At 45.9% G+C, this 21,284-nt stretch overlaps 1 protein-coding gene across 1 annotated transcript; it reads right to left on the bottom strand.

Annotated features, from left to right (window-relative positions):
- Nucleotides 1-11,567: 11,567 nt before the first annotated feature.
- On the bottom strand, nt 11,568-18,271 carry LOC142397837 (uncharacterized). Its single transcript, XM_075481576.1, has 10 exons — nt 15,770-18,271; nt 14,863-15,100; nt 14,320-14,593; nt 14,055-14,232; nt 13,677-13,753; nt 13,391-13,571; nt 12,662-12,910; nt 12,367-12,538; nt 12,130-12,278; nt 11,568-11,974 (listed from the first exon to the last, which is right to left on the bottom strand). Exons 3-10 carry the CDS (start codon nt 14,533-14,535, stop codon nt 11,796-11,798), a joined length of 1,401 nt encoding a protein of 466 aa, XP_075337691.1. The 5' UTR covers nt 14,536-14,593; nt 14,863-15,100; nt 15,770-18,271; the 3' UTR covers nt 11,568-11,795.
- Nucleotides 18,272-21,284: the final 3,013 nt, after the last annotated feature.

The raw sequence follows: 21,284 nt of genomic DNA, 5'->3' as shown, positions 1-21,284 counted from the left end.
ATTGGCTCAGTTGAGGAACTTGCAAAGCCCTTTAAATGCTCACATATTTCATCTCTAAAAAGGCCAGAGATTCATTTGGTCTTTCTAGTGACCTTTTAAAGACCAATAAACAGGCTCTTACTGACCCAGTTGCAACAGCTACCTGTTATTTCCTAGAAAACATAGAGCTTGTTGGATCAGGGTGGCTTTGTAGCTGCTGTATTTCTTCATTTAAAGCGTGCTTTTGACACCATTAATCATGATGTGCTTATTGCTAAATCAACTCATTTCAACTTTTCAAAAAGTGCCCTCTGCTGGATGAAATCATACCTCTCGCACAGGAAACAGGCAGTTCAAATTGGTGATTCGTCATCTTCATACCTCACTTCTTCTGCTGGAGTACCACAGGGCTCAATATTGGGTCCTGTTTTATTCAGCCTAAATGTCAATAACTTACCAGTTACCACATGTATGTAGAAATATAAAGATGCAACCATATGCTGACGACACTGTATTATACTGTCATGCCAATTCAATTCAAGAAGCTGCTGCAATTCTCTCAGGAGCCATGGTGCCAGTGTCCTATTGGCTCCAAAACTGTTTACATTTGAATAAAAAAATAAACAGTCTGTATGTTTTACTCCCGGCAGCCAACAGAGGGACAGCAACCATCAGTCATGGTGGATGCAGAGACACTTGATGTGGTTGAACACTTGAAGTACCTTGGGGTAATCTTTGATACTAATATTAAAGGGATAGTTTGCCTCTTTTGACATGAAGCTGTATGACATCCCATATTAGCAACATCATTTATGAACATTGACGTACCCCCTGCTGCGTCCTGTGAGCCGAGTTCCAGCCTCGTTTTGGAGTTGACGAAGGTAGTCCGGCTAGTTGGCTGGGGACACAAAAATAAAGCGTCTTGCTTCTCAAAACAATATGCGTTCAAAAGAGTGATACATTTGCATCACAAAATCGTTGTCCAGGAAAAAGTCAGACCTCACATCGCTTGGCGCTATTTTTGCCTCCCTTGATATCAATGCATCCAATGTAAACTGTGCAGACCGAAGAGCAGACCGAGCAGTCCCCTGCTTCCGAGCAGTAAACACCGTAACAGGTGCAGCTATCGCTAGGTGGCTGGACGCATTGATATCAAGGGAGGCAAAAATAGCGCCAAGCGATGTGAGGTCTGACTTTTTCCTGGACAACGATTTTGTGATGCAAATGTATTACTCTTTTGAACGCATATTGTTTTGAGAAGCAAGACGCTTTATTTTTGTGTCCCCAGCCAACTAGCCGGACTACCTTCGTCAACTCCAAAACGAGGCTGGAACTCGGCTCACAGGACGCAGCGGGGGGTAAGTCAATGTTCACAAATGATGTTGCTAATATGGGATGTCATACAGCTTCATGTCAAAAGAGGCAAAATATCCCTTTATCCCTTGTGTTCACTCCTTTCACTCCTCCCGGGAGGTTGTATATTTTGTTTAGATCGCATCGATTTGGGTCTTGACAAAAACCGGAAGTGATGTCGTTAAGAAAATAAAAACAGGATAAAACGGGAACTTCTTTGCTGTCATTAAAAGAAGCATACCAACGACATGAAACTCAATACTTTGACTTAAATTCTGATACATTGCCCAACGCGGCAAATTCATTTTGAACGTTGTAAACCATCGGGAAATGTGTTTTTTCTGCATGGGCTGTTTGGCAGATTAGCATTAAAGCTGCCGTTGGCAGGTTTTCAAAATTCTGAGTCTAAAGTCGGAAAATTCGAACTGATACAACTTTCAGGTCCCTCCCCCAACCTCTAACAAGCTCCGAATCGCCCCCCAAACCCCTCCCCCTCTGTGGACGAGGTTGTGCACGTGAGTTCACACCAGTGTGAGCGCACACAAGCTGGGGCAGACTCACGCTCAGCAGCGTGTGCACAAGCTGTGATTGACAGGTAGGATTCCTCCACCCTAACTTGATTGGTTAAAAACAGCCGGGAGCCTGAATTTTGGCTAGCTATCTGTAAAATATTAAATGATGCATTTAACACCAAAGTCAAACCGTCAGCAGATATGGCCATCTTTGGAGTGTTGGTTGATGAGCACAAGCTACCCATTGATAAGATGAACGCGTTTGCCTTTGCTTCTTTGATAGCCCGTAGAAATTTAGTTTTACATTGGAAATCCCCTGAACCACCCAAAGTTTCTGTCTGGCTCACTGAATTAATGTTTTTTTTGAAATTAGAGAAAATTAAATGCTTTTCGAGAGGCTCAACAAAACAATTTTACAAAATGTGGGAACCTCTAATTGAATACTTTAAAAATCTTAAGGCCCTTCCATAAGCCTATGAAGCCCTGAGATAGATATATATTTGACCTTGCCTAATTATTGACATGTACATGGATATACAATGCCCCCATTGTCTGTCATTATTTTTATTTTCATTATTATTATCCATCCATCCATCCATCCATTATCTTCCGCTGGTCCGGGGATCGGGTCGCGGGGGCAGCAGCTTGAGCAAAGAGACCCAGACGTCCCTGTCCCCGGCCACTTCCTCCAGCTCTTCTGGGGGGACCCCGAGGCGTTCCCAGGCCAGCCGAGAGACATAGTCTCTCCAACGTGTCCTGGGTCTTCCCCGGGGTCTCCTCCCAGTGGGACGGGCCCGGAACACCTCACCGGGGAGGCGTCCAGGAGGCATTCTCACCAGATGCCCGAGCCACCTCATCTGACTCCTCTCGATGCGGAGGAGCAGCGGTTCTACTCCGAGCCCCTCCCGGATGACCGAGCTTCTCACCCTATCTCTAAGGGAGAGCCCAGACACCCTGCGGAGGAAACTCATTTCGGCCGCTTGTATTCGCGATCTCGTTCTTTCGGTCACTACCCACAGCTCGTGACCATAGGTGAGGGTAGGAACATAGATTGACCGGTAAATCGAGAGCTTCGCCTTCTGGCTCAGCTCCTTCTTCACCACGACGGGCCGGTGCAGAGCCCGCATCACTGCAGACGCCGCACCAATCCGTCTGTCAATCTCCTGTTCCATTCGTCCCTCACTCGTGAACAAGACCCCGAGATACTTGAACTCCTCCACTTGGGGAAGGATCTCATTCCCGACCCGGAGAGAGCATTCCACCCTTTTCCGGCCGAAGACCATGGTCTCAGATTTGGAGGTGCTGATGGTCATCCCAGCCGCTTCACACTCGGCTGCGAACCGCTCCAGTGAGAGCTGAAGGTCACGGCCTGACGACGCCAACAGAACCAAATCGTCCGCAAAAAGCAGAGACCCGATTCTGAGGTCGCCAAACCGGACCCCCTCGACGCCCTGGCTGCGCCTAGAAATTCTGTCCATAAAAATTATGAACAGAATCGGTGACAAAGGGCAGCCCTGACGGAGTCCAACCCTCACAGGAAACATGTCCGACTAACTGCTGGCAATGCGGACCAGACTCTGACACCGGTCATACAGGGACCGAACAGCCCATATCAAGGAGTCCGGCACTCCATACTCCCGGAGCACCCCCCACAAGAGTCCCCGAGGGACACGGTCGAACGCCTTCTCCAAGTCCACAAAACACATGTAGACAGGTTGGGCGAACTCCCATGCTCCCTCCAGGATCCTGCGGAGGGTGAAGAGCTGGTCCACTGTTCCACGGCCAGGACGAAAACCACACTGCACCTCCTGAATCCGAGATTCGACTATCCGGCGGATCCTCCTCTCCAGTACCCCCGAAAAGACCTTACCAGGGAGGCTGAGGAGTGTGATCCCCCTATAGTTGGAACACACCCTCCGGTCCCCCTTTTTAAAGAGGGGGACCACCACCCCGATCTGCCAGTCCAGAGGCACTGCCCCCGATGTCCACGCGATGCTGCAGAGGCGTGTCAACCAAGACAGCCCCACAACATCCAGAGCCTTGAGGAACTCAGGACGGACCTCATCCACCCCCGGGGCCTTGCCACCGAGGAGTTTTTTGACCACCTCGGCAACCTCAGCCCCAGAAATGGGAGGTCCCACGTCCGAGCTCCCCAACTCTGCTTCCTCATCGGAAGGCGTGTCGGTAGGATTGAGGAGGCCCTCGAAGTACTCCCCCCACCGACTCACGACGTCCCTAGTTGAAGTCAGCAGAGCCCCGCCCTCACCATACACGGTGTTGACGGTGCACCGCTTCCCCCCCCTGAGCCGCCGGATGGTGGACCAGAATCTCCTCGAGGCCGTCCGGAAATCGTTCTCCATGGCCTCCCCGAACTCCTCCCAAGCCCGAGTTTTTGCCTCAGCAACCGCCGAGGCTGCGTTCCGCTTGGCCTGTCGGTACCCATCAGCTGCTTCCAGAGTCCCACTGGCCAAAAAGGCCCGATAGGACTCCTTCTTCAGCTTGACGGCCTCCCTCACCACTGGGGTCCACCAGCGGGTTCGGGGATTGCCGCCACGACAGGCACCGACCACCTTGCGGCCACAGCTCCGGTCGGCCGCCTCAACAATGGAGGCACGGAACATGGCCCATTCGGGCTCAATGTCCCCCACCTCCCCCGGGACATGGTTGAAGCTCTGCCGGAGGTGGGAGTTGAAACTCCTCCTTACAGGGGATTCCACCAGCCGTTCCCAGCAGACCATCACAATACGTTTGGGCCTGCCAGGTCTGACCGGCTTCCTCCCCCACCAGCGGAGCCAACTCACCACCAGGTGGTGATCAGTTGACAGCTCCGCCCCTCTCTTCACCCGAGTGTCCAGGACATACGGCCGCAAGTCCGATGATACGACTACAAAGTCGATCATCGAGCTGCGGCCTAGGGTGTCCTGGTGCCAAGTGCACATATGGACACCCTTATGCCTGAACATGGTGTTCGTTATGGACAATCCGTGACGAGCACAGAAGTCCAACAACAAAACACCACTCTGATTCAGATCGGGGGGGCCGTTCCTCCCAATCACGCCCCTCCAGGTCTCACTGTCATTGCCCACGTGAGCATTGAAGTCCCCCAGCAGGACGAGGGAGTCTCCCGGAGGAGCACTCTCTAGTGCCTCCTCCAGGGACTCCAAAAAGGGTGGGTACTCTGAACTGCCGTTCGGTGCATAAGCACAAACAACAGTCAGGACCCGTCCCCCCACCCTAAGGCGGAGGGAGGCTACCCTCTCGTCTACCGGGGTGAACCCCAATGTACAGGCGCACAGCCGGGGGGCAATAAGTATGCCTACACCTGCTTTACGCCTCTCACCGCGGGCAACTCCAGAGTGGAAGAGAGTCCAACCCCTCTCGAGGAGGCTGGTTCCGGAGCCCAAGCCATGCGTCGAGGTGAGTCCGACTATATCTAGCCGGAACCGCTCAGCCTCGCGCACCAGCTCAGGCTCCTTCCCCAGCAGAGAGGTGACGTTCCACGTCCCAAGAGCCAGCTTCAGTAGCCGAGGATCAGACCGCCAAGGTCCCTGCCTTCGGCTGCCGCCCAGCTCACATTGCACCCGACCCCCATGGCCCCTCCCACGGGTGGTGAGCCCGTAGGAAGGGGGACCCGTGTCGTTTCTTCGGGCTGTGCCCGACCAAGCCCCACGGGCACAGACCCGGCCACCAGGCGCTCGCCGGCGGGCCCCACCCCTGGGCCTGGCTCCAGGGGGAGGCCCCGGTGACCCGCGTCCGGGCAAGGGAACACGGCGTCCAAACGTATCACTCATCATAGGGGTCTTGTGAGCTGTTCTTTGTCTGGTCCCTCATCTAGGATCTGTTTGCCATGGGTGACCCTACCAGGGGCTTAAAGCCCCAGACAACATAGCTCCCAGACTCATTGGGGCACGCAAACCCCCCCACCACGGTAAGGTGGTCTGTCATTATTTTTATTTTCATTATTATTAGTGTTTGTTTATTTATTTTCTTCTTAATTTTGCCATTACATTATGGACACTTTAATTCTTACTAGCATAACTACTATCATTATTAATGTTATTTTCTTTTAGCTATTTATTTAATTTATGGCATTGTTTATTTATTTAACTTTGCTATTTATGCTTATGAATTTTTTTATTTTTTTTATTTATTTATTTATTTATTTTTTTCCCTTTCCTTTTCCTTTACAGCTGTATATGGGTGTTGTGGGTGGTTGGATGGGTTCTGTTTAGTTAAAAAGAAAAGAAAACAATTCAAGATATTGTATTTAAAGTATCTTACTTTGTGCTTTCTTGAATTAAAAAAAAACAAAACAAACAGCCGGGAGCGCTCGATTTTTGCAAGCATGATTACAGGCTTCAGAGGGAGCTACAGATTTAGTTATTTTTCCTAAACAGCCTATTTAATATTCTACTTGCAGAATCCCATGACAGTTCAAGCTAATATGACAAAAAAAAAGTTGCCGACAGCAGCTTTAAGCTATTGAAATATACTAGCTGTTTCTAAGGGTTTTTTTTATGTTAGCGGCTAGTTAGCGAAATGTTAGCACTTGTTTAGTTCACCAAACAGATTGAGGATGATGTGTTCAAAGGGAAATTATATGTGGATTATAATTTTGTAAAATGTGAGTTAAAGCCAGCTCAACTTTGGCTGTGATATGTTCATATGTTTTACTGTGAAGCTTTAAAATGTATGGTTTAAAATTTGTGTGTATTTGAATGCTAAAAAATGCTAAAATTTTGACCGTGTTTGACCGTGTAATTCACAAGGCAATAAACAACAACAACAACAAAGAACTACCTTGTGTTATTCGTAACATAAAGTTAAACACGAGTGGCAACCATATCTGAAGCCAAAGATTCTGCAGGAGAAAAGGACCTTACAACACTGAAAAGGAGGTGAGGACAAGCTAAAGCAGCTGTAACCAAGATGATAATGGCTGTGAATGTAAAAATCCGAGAAAACAAACCTGAAGAGTTGAAAGCAGCATTGGAAAGCCTCGACCTAGCCCTCACATAACTTCAAGATGCACACAGATGTTATCATGATAGACTCACTGATGACATTGACAAAGAAGAGTTTGATGCCTATGAGAGGCTTATCTTGATGAGCGTTCATGATGTGCGTCACGAGGCTCTAGCCTGGCTGCATGAAGTGAAAAATGGAGTTGACGATCATCCAGATGTTGATGAAGAGTTAGATGTCACAAACCAAAATGATTTAGTCAATGAACCTCAAGCCGACACAAATGATGAAAATTCTGTGTCAGGAGAGCTAGAGATGCTACAAGCTCTGTGAAAGAGGGAACAGGAAAACTTTGAAATGCTGCATCAATGCAACAAAGAGGAGTTTGAGCTGGAACTCCAGCGAATGCATCGCAAGGCCGAGCGAGATGCACAGATGCTACACAATGAACAAAAGAAGCAAGCCCTGACTGCAGATTTCTATTCTACACCGAGAGCTGGCAGGATCCCTGCAATGACAAAACCGTCACTTTCGCCAATATTTAGGGATTCAATATCACAATTGCTAGAGTTTTCAAGGCAGCAGTATCAAGACCAAGTAGACTCTCTTAGGCTCCCACCAAGGGATATGGTCAAGTTTGATGGTGACCCCCCTCCAGTATTGGAAGTTCATGAGGCTTTTCACCACAATGGTGGACAAGGAGTCAGTTGCTCCAGAAGAGTTAACTCGTCTACATCAGTACACCGAAGGAAAGGCTCGAGATGCCATAAGTCACTGCTTATACAACCCAAATCCTAGTGCGGGTAGCAAGGAGGCACTTGAGTGACGAAGAACAAGATTCAGAAATCCTCATTCCATCTCACAAGCTTGGGTTGGAAAGGTTTTGAACTTTAAGGAGATAAGTGACAATGTGCAACTCAGAGACTTCGCAGACCAACTGAGAGGCTGTAAGGATACGCTTGCTGCCATGAAGTGTGAGGAAGAGCTCAGTGGTCACCGCACATTGGTTGAGATCATTGGCAAGCTACCATCAGACCTCAGGGCCAAATGGTTAAATAAGATCTATGACAATCATGCTGACAAACGTGTCTATTTCTTCACCCTCTCTCTCTGTCTTTTTCTCCTGCTGTTGTCCATCATTGACTGAGAGTAGTTAAACTAGTTAATTAGTGACAGGTGGAGGGACCGCTGGCAAGCTGCTGCCGCGCCTCCACACTGTATTCGCTATTTTTATTTTTAAGTCTAGTTTTAACGTTGGATTTTAAACACATCTACTAGAACCGGCTTGCTTGAGAAAGTCCGGGTGCGGGACCTAGCACTCTGCGACACCGAATCAGCAGCAAACAGTCTCTACCTGTTTGCTGCCACTGCCTCGCCACTCGTTAGCCAGCAGCTAGCTACACCGGTACAGGGCTCACCTGTATGGGACTCCTATGGCTCCTCTCCGCACTCTGTGGCTGGATAAATCTGTACTGGTGTGCCCCTCGAAGCACACCGGTTCGGGCCGGTCCGTTGCCAACCTGCCGGCTCTCCTGGGAGCCCGTCTGCTCCTGTGGATTGCTGTCAGTGCGGGGGACGCCGCCTCCCTGTAACACCGACGGTGTCCACCTGCCGGCCGGCTAGCCTGCTGCTGATAATCCCCAACGCCGCCCCCCGTTTCAAGCGAAGCTACAACCAGCACGCCCCACTCCTCTGCCTCCGTTGCGCTGGCTCTGTGGCTTCACCATCCACTGTTGGATTACGTTGCTGCCGATCTCAAACCATATGGATTTTTAATCTGTTCCTCTGGATTGCGCTGTGCTTGACTCTCGCGAGCGCATCTCCGCCGCTCCGTTACTCGGCAGCGGAGGTGTTACATCTCTGGACCTTCTCAAGGACCCCCCCACCCCAGCTTGTATCCCATCACTACATTCTCAAACGACCAAGATACATCCACCGAGGCTCTGGACAGAACTTTCACTACACTCAACACAACAGCAATACAAACATCCGCTCCTTCTGGTCCACTAGGCTCCGTCCCCTTCCCAGCACTGTACGCGTTGCCACGGCGGCCACAGAGTACACGATGAGTAGCCCCGCCCTCCGCCAAAATCACCGTGTACTGTCCCCGCTGCTCATTGCAACCAATTACATACCACTCACCTGTCTGAAATTCTGTCTGTTTAATATCAGATCCCTCAGTAACAAGGCTCTGTTGATCGCCGACTTTATTGCTGACCACAACCTGGATATTCTATGCCTCACTGAGACCTGGCAACAACCACATGACTTCTCCCATCTCAACGCCGCTGTCCCGCCTGGTTTTTCTTTTATTAGTAAAGCCCGTGCTACTGGAAGGGGGGGGTGGTCTCGCTTTCCTTCACCGTGATAACATCAAAGTCACTGCTGTCACAATCCCCCATAACTCCTCTTTTGAATGTTTAGCTATAAAACTCACAGGCCCCAAACCAACTATTATTGTGACTATCTACAGACCACCAAAACCCTCTGCTGTCTTCCTCACTGAATTCTCATCACTATTAACATCTGTATGTGCAATGTCCCCCACAGTTATCCTCCTCTGTGATTTCAATATCCACATTGACAACCCATCTAGTATCTTTGCTAAAGACTTCACATCACTCCTGGACTGTCTTAGTATCACACAACATGTCAACCTCCCAACCCATAACAAAGGTCATATACTGGACTTAATCTGCTGTACTGACATCACCCCCACTAACCTTAATGTCACTGATTTCCCCATTTCCGACCACAAAGCTGTACTTTTTGACATTCACACCCAACTACACAAAGCCAAAGAACAACGGACCATCTTCTTCAGAAACATCAAACACATCGACACCACAGATCTCTCCACCCTGATCAGCTCCTACCCCAGCCCTCACCCAGAATCCTCCCCGGCTGACCTGGTGACTCACTATAACAACTGCCTCTCCTTTTCTCTCACCACCCTGGCCCCCCTGAAAAAACGCTCAGTCTCATTTACCCACACTGCTCCCTGGATCACCCCTGAGCTTCGCCAGCTCAAAGCCACTGGCCGTCGATTGGAGCGTACTCAGACCACCTCCATCACTACAAGGATGCCCTCACCACTGCCAAATCTTCATACTACTCCAACCTCATCAACACTGGTACAGGAAACAACAGAGTCCTCTTCTCAACTGTCAGCCGCTTGCTTCAACCGCCTAAAACCCTCCCTCCTGACATCTCCACCGATCAGTGTACTGCCTTCTTGGACTTCTTCAACTCCAAAATCAACACTATTCACTAGTGATGATCCGATCAGCATTTTTTGGACCGATCACCGATCACCGATCACCAAAATCATGATCTGCCCGATTGCCGATCACTGCCGATCACGGAAGGAATCGGACATTTCCATGCCTTTCATCTAGCAGAGAGTGCACCATTTATAGAAATTAAACCGCCAGAGGTAGCTGGGGACATGTAGAACAAGAATCTGGTGGAGTCGGCAGAGAACATTTTGATTTGGTTCTAAATGAAGTTTTCAAATCTGACTATGCAGAAATGAGTTTGATTCTGAATATGCTTCAATAATTTTGTTCTATCATTTTGTTTTAAAGATCCTATGACATGAAAATAAATGGAGGCTTTTATATATTTTTAGAGGCTTTAGTGGTCCCCTTATACTGTATTATACTGTATATAGGCAACATTCTGCCTTGGTGCAGAATTACAGCCAGTCCCAAAATGAGTTTTTCTTAGGATCCTCAGAATGAGCTGTTTAGGGCCTGCAGCTTTAAATGCAAATTAGGAGGAGAAAGACGGGGCAAAGCGGAGGGTGGGGGTGTGGCCTTACTTCCGCCCTTGGTACCATGCGCAAATGCGTTGTGAATCGCTATGGCACGTAGAACAGCAGTCGTTCAAGCTTTTCAATTTGACCCAGAGTCTGATCCAGATGGAGAAGAAGTTGAAGAAGTTGAAAATCAGCGACTACAGCAGGACGTCTCTGAATGGTTAGTTAAGTATTTCGCCGTTAATTTAGTTTGTTTTGCTTATGTGTTGTTACAGATATTATCATGTGGGCTTAGCTACCTATGCTGAAGTAGTTGTATGTCTAGTTATATCAGTAATCTTTGTCATAAAAAAGAGCTATGCAGCCTTCACATCCATGTAAATCATGTTGCACATTACTCATGATTTATTCCTGAAGATAAATGTTCACCGTATGAAAAATAATATTTGATTTACTCCAGAGCACATTTGATGTTTACTTACTCAACAGCCACAAGCTAGACACTAACAAGCCATTATACCTTTTTATGTTGTTTATATCCACCTACATTTTTTACATATTTGCCATTGTGGAAAATGTGCAACTATGCCCACAGAAGTGGAGAATATTTGCTGCCTTGAGATACCACAGGTAACATTCTCACCACCTCACTGGAAAATAATTTGTCTCTTCTTTCGGCAACTAATTTTGCTAATAAATGTCACTTACCGTTTCTAATTCTAAAAAAGGTTACTACACGACTTCGGGAGGTCGAAGAACAGCTCCCATGCATGGTAGACCATCCTGGATTGGAGCCTGTCTGCCTAAATGTCTACTCACTTCAAAATGCCGACTATGGTCCTCTACAGTTCAGAGAAATACACCGGTAAATTGTGCATTGTTAGATAAGTTAATAACAGAAGTTTAGAGTTTTGACTTTGTATTCCAATAATTTATTTATTTTTGTACAGCGAGGGATGGGGTGGGGGGGGGGGGGACACAAAACAGACCGAATATGATCCATTGGTGCATAGAATTATTTTTTCACACACACAATGATACATTCAGAATTTAATATCTAAAATTTCTGAATCAATTGTTCAGTCGCTACAGGTATCTGTCCTGTCGCAGTTTTGTGAGCTGGTGCTGGGGCTTCTTGGGACGCAGAATCCGGGTTGTAATTCCAGCCTGTGTGGTCCTGCGCATCCGCTCGGAGTTTCCTGATGAGGAAGGCCACTATGTTGGGTTTAAACGGCCCCCTGTTTGAACCTTGAAACAAAGCTGGCAATGACCTCTTCCTTGTCCGGCCTCTCATACTGCGCTGATAAGTTTTCTGGGACAGAGATGGCCAACAGCGCATCGTTGTATGGTGTCGGGTTAAAAAAGACTTCATCGAAGATTAGGTCCATCATGTCAGAAACATAACCTGTATCATAAAGCACAAGCAATATCTCCATTTAATTGGTTGAGTTTTGTTTTTACTGTGCATTTTGTGTATTTGTATGTAATCCATTTTTCTTCGAGAGAAATAAATGTTAAAATTCCAAACAATGTGTCATTTTAATTGATTTGAACCATTACCAAAGGTCGCCTTCGTCTTTACTGGTTTAGCTCTGCACTCTCCCTTCCGAGACTTTGGAAAGGAGAGTTTAAAGAGGGGTACACCTTCCTCCGTTTCGGCCTGTGGTCGATCCGCATTTTCATTGAAATGCATAGCAGCCAGGTAGAGTCTGGAAGTACAAGATAAAAATATTTGTTCATATTGACAGATATTTTAAACTAAAATTCCTAAAAGTATTGAGTAAAGATTTGTTTTACCTGCACAGCATTCCAATAAAGGGAAACACTACATTTTTTGGAGCAAAACGAAGGATGACTGCATGGAAAGCCTCCAAAGATGACGTTTGGTGGTGGGGGCTCAGTTTTTCCACATCCTTCAGCGTTCTTTTCTTTGTCAGCAGAGACTCCAACTTGTAGAAAGCTGGAGTTGCTGCAAACAATAACAAAATATCTTATTAGAAAACAATACAGTAACAAATATCACAGCAATGACCTCGTTGTTTGCTTGTCTGTTTGCTGTTTTAACATTTTGCCTGCATATTGGTTGAGATACCTGCTTGGAGCCATTTCTTTTTGTCCGTTGTTGTGCGGATTGCATGCTCACACTTGGGGTAAAGAGGATTCTCATGCGTGTGGATATCTTGCACATGGTTGAGGATCGCGTTCCACTTGGCAATTCTCTCTGGCCCTGAGGTTGAATTAGCTGCAGTCCAGTATATGTGGTTGTTGATGCTTTTCATCCACTTGTTCAGTTTCTCACAGTCTTTCATCTTACATAGGACTTCCAGTTTCTTTGAAATTCCTAAAATGAAAGCAAACAACATTCCACTTAGTAAAGAGTAAGAGTGACAACTATGCTGTAGCAATTCAAAAACAATTTCAAAGCATTTGATAATATTGACTCATAATGTCAGCATTTGACTGTCCAACATCACTGCTGTCAATTTTTCTGATGACACAGCAGTAGTTGACCTAATTTCTAAGAACAATGAGCAGGCTTACTTGAATGAGGTAGATAGACTTTCAAACTGTTGCCAAGACAACAACCTACTCCTATTGTTACCAAGACTAAGGAGATATATATAGATTTCAGGCAATATCAGCAGAAAGTCTACCAACCAGTCCAGATTAACGACTCTGAGGTGGAAAGAGTAGATCTTGGTGTTGATATTTCTGAACATCTGACTTTGACCAAACATGTTGATTCACTGGTGAACGCCAGCGTCTTTTCCACCTCAGATGCCATAAGTACTTTAGGTTACCTGAAAACCTGAATAGTTACCTTTTGCGAAGTGCCACACATCGTAGTACTGGGTGATGTTTCTCTCCCTGAGGAACTTTTGAACTTGAGGATGACGATCGGTGACAATGCAATCCAGTTTGACGTCACGCGACTCGAGCAAGGCCAGACTCCTCGTCAGGCCCTCTTTCTCCATATAGCAGCTACCACCAACCTCGTTGCTCTGTCACCACAGAAAAAAAAACACATTAGTAGACAATGTATTATGGACCTTGATTTTTAAATTACAACAAATAACCCCTTTACAGAGTCAATTTCAACAACTCACCTGGACCAACTGAATGTCCACAACGGTGTTAGTTTGGAGATCCATCATGGTGTAACTCCCATATTTTGCAGAGTGACCTGTTAAAAATTGGGTTTAAATAATGACACTTGGAATCACTATTCAATACATATTATGTATTCTTATATTTAGGTGCAATTCATAACTTCACATAACAACACACTGCTTAGAGCCATCAGACCTGGTCCCTGGCTTTTGTGTGTCTCAGAGCCAGCACTATTACACTCTGATTGCTGGCCTTTGGCTACAGATAGTTGGAGCTAAAGACCTTGATAAAACCACCCCCTGCCTGCTGTCATTCCTTTGAACTTCAAACAATATCACTGTACAAAATACAATACTTCAGTCAAGTAACAATACCTGGAGAATCAGCCCTCATGTCACCACCGAGTATGACTTTTTCCTCCCGAGTAAGCCGCTGCAGATTCACATCCTGTGTGACTTTCCAGTGGTGAATAACTGCAGGTTCAATGAAGGCTCTGGCATGCCGGCGAAATGTTTCATACCGAAACAACTCCAGCTTCATTGCCTTGAAGACCTGGGTGTGGAGGGGAGAAATAATACATGTAATTTGATATAAATACAAGTATTTCAGTTACGGTATCTACAGTTGCACATACTTTACCTTTTCTATTTGTATGAAAGATGCACCACTCAGGTACACAGCGGCAGAAAGGTGCAGGTTTCCAGCTGGCGTGCTACCCAGGATAGGCTGGCTATTCCATTGTCTTCTAAATGTGCAGTGGGGACACCGCTGCTTCACAGACAGGAATGTCCCCAGCCTTTGAGTCTTCACATCACATGCCCGTGTGCAGACCGGACATGCATTAAACAACTGCATGATGCAGTTCTCGTACACTATGTACTTCTTGATGTGTGTGGAAGTGGAGGACTCCTCTCTATATAAAACCACAAAGAAAGCAAAACACATTTTGAGTTGATCAGATTGAGCTTTCATCTGGACAGTACTTTAAACCAGCACACTCCTTGAAGCCGGATGAATAATCTGTATGCACATAAATAATCCTAAAAGTAATGCTATAAACAACAACAGTCTCGCTGAGACCAATCCTTCATGTTGGAATGCCATACAATTAAAAAAAAATTATGAAAGTTCTCACAATCCCTACATTTTCTTCACACTCACACACAGATAATGATAACTTACAGCCTCAGTGTAGAGTTTTCGGACGCTGTGACAGAGTCTGCAGGGTCATAAGTGGAATCCTGTCCCTTTGGGGTATCCACTAAAGAGCTTCCCTCCAATGCATCATCTTCCTGCTCCTCCTCAAGATCCAATCGAGGTCTTTTGGATGGTCTCTTTACTGGTGTTGATGACAGGAACAAAGGGTCTACATTGGACGTCCCAACACCAAAGTCTTTGCAGGAGACAGTTGCCTGGACACCTGCAACAAATATCACCATTGTACCGTCAGGATGTATGTTTGTTTGATATGTCAAGTCATTCATGTGTATGACATATGATGTATTCATACAGTGACAGCACTCTTCTAACCCACTTTCACATGTGGGACAATAAAGTTAATCTCATCTTATTGAAGGTGGCTAGAACATACCTTCACTTCTTTCTTTTTTTTACTTTATTGCCAATAACGTATAGGCAATACAAACAAACACACCACACAGAAACAGACAAATAATAATAATAACAATATTATACATAAAACACACATATACAAATAAAATTGAAAATTAAAATAAAATAAAATTAAAATAAAAATACATTAGAAAAAAAAAGGTTCACCTTGATTGCAAGCTTATGTTACATTCGTCTTATACAATTATATGCTTAACCAATATAAAGAATGACAGGTGTCCATCTCCTAAGGAAAAGGGGTAATTTTAACTGTAGAATGGCAGTCATATTTTCCATCACTTGGACTTGATTACACCTCTGTCTCCATTGAGCCACTGTATGAGGCTCAGGCTGCATCCAACGCATTGTAATAATTTTTCTTGCGATCATTAGTAAGACATGCAAAATATAACACTGGTCTTTAGTAAAGTTTTGTTCTGTTGTTTTCTCAAGCAAAATAAATACAGGGTCAAAATACCTTCACTTCTGATGTGGGCCTTCAAAGTCCTAAAGGATAGCTGTGTGGCTACAGTATGTGTTTCCAGTTGGTCTGTCTGGCAGGCAACATCCCTTGAGAGAGGCAGCTGAATAAAAGCACTTGATGTGCTGGCCTGTGTAGATACAACAAGGTCAAATTAGTACAAGTTATTACTTTGTATATCTTCCAAATGCAAGTTTGAAGACTTAGCCCTATGCTAATCGCGATTTTGACATTCTCAGCTGATTGCTCTGGTTTGCAAAGATGGACGTAGTGCTAGTCATTTCAATCAGGGGAAAGGCAGATATCGTGCGCGCCATAACACCAACAGCAGGACGGCTATCAAAACAACAAATAAGTACACAACACTGGCGTTACAGTAAATGAGGTGTCCACTCGCATACCTCATGCTATTTACTGTTACATTAGCGACAGTAGCTGCATTAGCTATTAGCTGCAGAGCTAACGATACTTTCAGGACACTTTCTTGTGGTAACAAGCTATTTAACTATACTGTACATACATAAAAGCAAGACAATTATAGAGCGTTAAATTACTTACTTGTCCGAGGTCTGTAGTTGGGCCAAAGAGAGTTGGTACTGATCCAGGGTTCATTTTAAGACGATCGGCAAGGCCAGCTCGGTATTGGCCCAAGTTTTGGAAACAATCCTCCGTGAAATGTTTGGCGCACACATACACAAATCTCTTCTGTTCTTTTGTCACTTTCCCAGAAAAAACAAAATCTGACCACTGGCTCTTTAGGGGTTCTGATGCAGGAGCTTTAAAAAGATTTTTTAGATCCGTTGTACATCCATGTACAGAGCAAATGTTATGCTTTCGATCAGCCATGGTGTGTTAGATATCCTACGCAGAAAAATCAAGATGGCGTTGCGCAGACTTTCAACTGATTTTACAATGAGCTGGCCAAAGAGCTGTGGGCGGGGAAAGGCAGTTTATTGGCTCTGGGTGGAAACAACCTCCACGTCATAAGCGGGCACACGTCATAAGCGGCGGCTTTCTCGATCATGCCTTCTGCATGGTCACATTTCCAAAGGCAGAGAATAATTTCCAGTGCATGGTTTAGGTCTATCGTCATTTTTAGACACTGGGGGACCGCAGGCAGGCTAGAGGAACTCATATTAATGTTAAACAACCTTAAAAAGTGAAAATTTCATGCCATGGGACCTTTAATCATTAAAAAGAATGTAGTAAAAAAACAACCAAGTAATGACAGGTGTATGTATTCCAACAAATGAAAAATCAACTTCGATATAGATTTCTGAGTTTACGGGGTGCACTTGAATGCACCATGAAACCGCTCACACGTTTTACCGTATAACGTGATGTAAACGGGCACTCGATTTTCAAGTGTAGCTAGCGCGACCGTGCCACTCCGAAGCGCAGATAGCGTGACCGCAGTAAGTTTCACATCTTTCTGACACACTTTGAAGAAATTCCAGACAGGAGAGGTCATGTTGTCGAGATGCACTGTAGAGGTTTTGCCTGTTCGGTTCTGTACACACGTCACGTAACACATTAGAAAGTGGTCGCTAGAAGCCTAATTTACGTCACGTGATCGGTTTTTTGATCGGCATATTTTTCCGATCGCCGATCAGGCTATTTTTGGGCATTATCGGCCGATCGATCGGAGCATCACTACTATTCACCAACAACTGGCCTCATCCTGCACCTCCCCAAAAGATCCACCCTGGATGATCACCACTGGACAACCTCTCATCAGCTCTCTCTCTGACTTCACCCCAGCATCAGAACACACCATCTCGGAATACATCAATAAAGCCAAAACCACCACCTGTCAGCTTGATCCTCTTCCCACCTCGCTTGTCAAAGCCTGTCTGCTTTCCATTTCTCCCATAATCCCCAACATAATTAACTCCTCCCTCACCACTGGTATTGTACCCCCCACTCTCAAACTGGCTGCCATCACACCCATCCTGAAAAAACCTGGTGCTGACCCAGCTGTCCTCAACCACTACCGGCCCATCTCCAACCTCCCCTTCATCTCCAAGACACTTGAAAGGGTGATTGCAGCACAACTACAGTCCCACCTTGACACAAACAACCTCCACGAACCGTTCCAATCTGGCTTCCGTCCAAAACACAGCACTGAAACAGCCCTGGTCAAAATCAGCAACGACCTCCTCCGTGCAGCTGACTCTGGGCTCCTCACCATTCTCATCCTCCTCGACCTCAGTGCAGCGTTCGACACCATCTCCCACCCTCTGCTCCTGGACTGCCTGGCTGGCATTGGGATCACTGGTGCTGCACTCTCCTGGTTCACATCATACCTCACTGACCGCCAACAATTCGTGCAACTAAGGAACCACAAGTCTGGGTGTTCGGGTGTTTCACTGGGTGTCCCCCAGGGGTCAGTCTTGGGTCCACTTCTGTTCATCATCTACCTTCTCCCCCTGGGCACACTCCTCCGTCACCATGGAGTCCATTTTCACTGTTACGCTGACGACACACAGGTCTACATCTCCTCCAAACCCACCGCCGCCATCCCTCCCCCCTCCCTCATCATCTTTCTTGAAGACATCCGGAGCTGGATGAGCAGGAACTTCCTTAAACTTAACAGCAACAAAACCGAGGCCCTGCTCATCGGCTCCAAATCCATCCTCACCAAATCACATCACAACCCAGTTCCACCCATCATCATCGACGGATTTCCTGTACCCTTTTCACCCCAAGTCAAGAGCCTCGGCGTTATTCTGGACAGCACCCTTTCATTTGCACCCCACATTCAAAATATCACTCGAACCGCATTCTTCCACCTCCGCAACATCTCCAGACTCCGCCCATCACCGACCCAATCCAGCACTGAAATCCTGGTTCATTCATTTGTCACATCCCGCATTGACTATTGCAATGCCCTGCTCACTGGACTCCCCACCAAACTCATTAACAGACTGCAAATCATCCAGAATTCAGCCGCCCGGATCATCACCGGTACCAAATCTTCAGACCACATCACCCCTGTTCTCATCCAACTTCACTGGCTCCCAGTACAATACCGCATTCACTACAAAAATATTCTCCTCACCTATAAAGCTCTCCACAACCTAGCCCCCACCTACCTCAGCGACCTCCTTCACCAACACACTCCCTCCCGCACCCTCCGCTCAACCTCTGCTGGACTGCTAACCATCCCCACGTCACGCCTCAAGACCATGGGTGACCGAGCCTTCAGCTGCTCAGCACCCAGGCTCTGGAACTCCCTCCCCCCACTCATAAGACAGTCAGACTCCATCACATCATTCAAATCCCAACTTAAAACTCACCTATTCAAACTGGCATTCTCCCTATAACTGGACTCTGTGCACTTCTGTTTTATGTTGTCTCATGTTTTTATGCTTTTATTATTTTTCTTAATGCTCTCAAATTTTAATGTAAGGTGACCTTGGGTGACCTGAAAGGCGCCTCGAAATAAAATGTATTATTATTATTATTATTAAATTACAAAAGAAGAACATCTTCCGAAACTTGACGACGTTGTCAGCTTCGTAGAGACTGAGGCTGAAAAGAGGTCTGATCCAGTCTTTGGTGGGTTAGTTAGCTGTAAGAAACAGGAGAAACCAAACAAAAACTTTCAAAACTACCCCACAAGTGTTAAGGCAGCTGCTGTTCAGGAGAACAAGTCTACACGTACCAAGCAACCAGTTAATCTAAAGTGTCTGAAGTGCTTAGAGCGCCACTTCTTGAACCAGTGTCCAGCTTTCCGCTCACTAACTGTGCCAGATCCCCTCGTGTTCGTTCAGGAGAAAAACCTGTGCCAAAACTGATTCATGATGGGACACAACGCTGAGGTCTGGACCAATTGATTACAAGGAAAGAAGGAAGAACAGGGCCTACTTCCTCAAGTCCGATCATAGCCTGCAAACTCAGGTAGAAAGGTTTTGGAAACTTGATGACCCCACACACAAGAACAATCTATCGATCAATGACCACAAAGTAATTAAACTGTGGAAAAATTAATTCTCCAAAGAAGGCTTACACTATAGCTTAGACATACCTTTCAAAAATGAAACAGTGACATTACCAAACAATATCAACTTAGCAACACAGACTACGATTACTGGAACGCAGACTAAGAAAGAACGCAGACCTGAATGAGAAGTATGTGGAGGCGATGGAGTCGACCATCGACAAAGGTTATGCAGAAGAGGTCTCAGCTTCGTCACTTGACCGCAGCAATAGCAAGATCTGGTACCTCCCACATCACCCAGTGACTCATCCACGCAAGCCTGGAAAGGTACGTGTCGTCTTTGATTGTGCAGGTAAGCAATGTTCCCTCTAAGCTGCTCGCACATTCTCAGCGCACAAGAAAATCTATGCAGTGCATAAAATAAAATTCACCATAAACGTATTAATTAATATCTAATACTAGACCTAATCTAATTAATTAGACCAATACTGTGTTTTTCTGTACCATTTTTCAATGTAAAGCAGTGAGTGACAGGTGTTCAGCCAATGATACCAGTGTTTCCCGCAGCGCATTATAGTTAAGGCGGCCGCCTTAGCAAACTCGCACTGCCGCCTTGCCAACGTTCCCAAACAAACAAAAAAAAAATATATATATATATATATATATATATACATATATATATAAATATTTTTTAAATCGAAGTAATAATGCTTTGCCATGCTCAGACATTAAAAGACAGCATTGATAACATTGAATTGCGACACCTACTGGTTGTTAATGTAAATAGTTAATAATGTAAATAAAAAAAGTGTTTCAGCTTTTAAACAGCTTCGTTATTGCTCTAACAGCCCCCGTCCCATTCCAAGTACCCCCCCCCCCCCCCCCCCCGCCCCCCCCCCCCCCCCCCCGCCACCCGACGGAACGCTATCCGCGCAAAACCCCTGGTCCCAGCCGACGACTCACCACCTTGACTAAGCATTTTCCTGCGGGAAACACTGGATACGATACGGCTTACTTACGCTAGGCAGCCATTGATAGTGCTTGCATATGTGCCCTACCCATACGCGCCGTACAGGTTAGCTAGCTAACAGTGAGACGCAACCCCTTATCATGGTGAAACGAACGGGCAGCACCAGCGACACATCCACTCACCAAGCCAAAGTAAAAAAGAAATGCGGTTCTTTTAGGATGGAATGGCTGTCTGAGTATGTGCAAACAGAAGAGCAAGGCTGCTCAATTTCTCCATTGATAAAATAAATTCACAACTCTACAACATAAAAATTCATAAAAAACCATGTAGAATATAGCATATACTTTGTTGTCTACAGTAGTAGATCAACCCTCATCTTACTTTGAAGCTCCCAGCTCCCAGAAGTGACGTCGACGCAGCTTTAGCAGCAGAGAAGCTATTAGGCTTGTGTTGATAATAATAAACTCCTGGACTATTTTCAAACATCCAAATGCATCGTTTTGTGAGTACAGACCATATTTGTACTACTGTAGAAGTTTGGTGTCATGGCATGTGATTTTAGTGTGGTAATTTTGGAGATACTGCTAGGTTCCATTAGC

Source organism: Odontesthes bonariensis, chromosome 2 (assembly GCF_027942865.1).
Source record: "Odontesthes bonariensis isolate fOdoBon6 chromosome 2, fOdoBon6.hap1, whole genome shotgun sequence".
NCBI classification, from domain to species: domain Eukaryota; kingdom Metazoa; phylum Chordata; class Actinopteri; order Atheriniformes; family Atherinopsidae; genus Odontesthes; species Odontesthes bonariensis.
The sequence above is the reverse complement of the archived record's forward strand: the minus strand, read 5'-3'. Positions and strand labels throughout refer to the sequence as shown.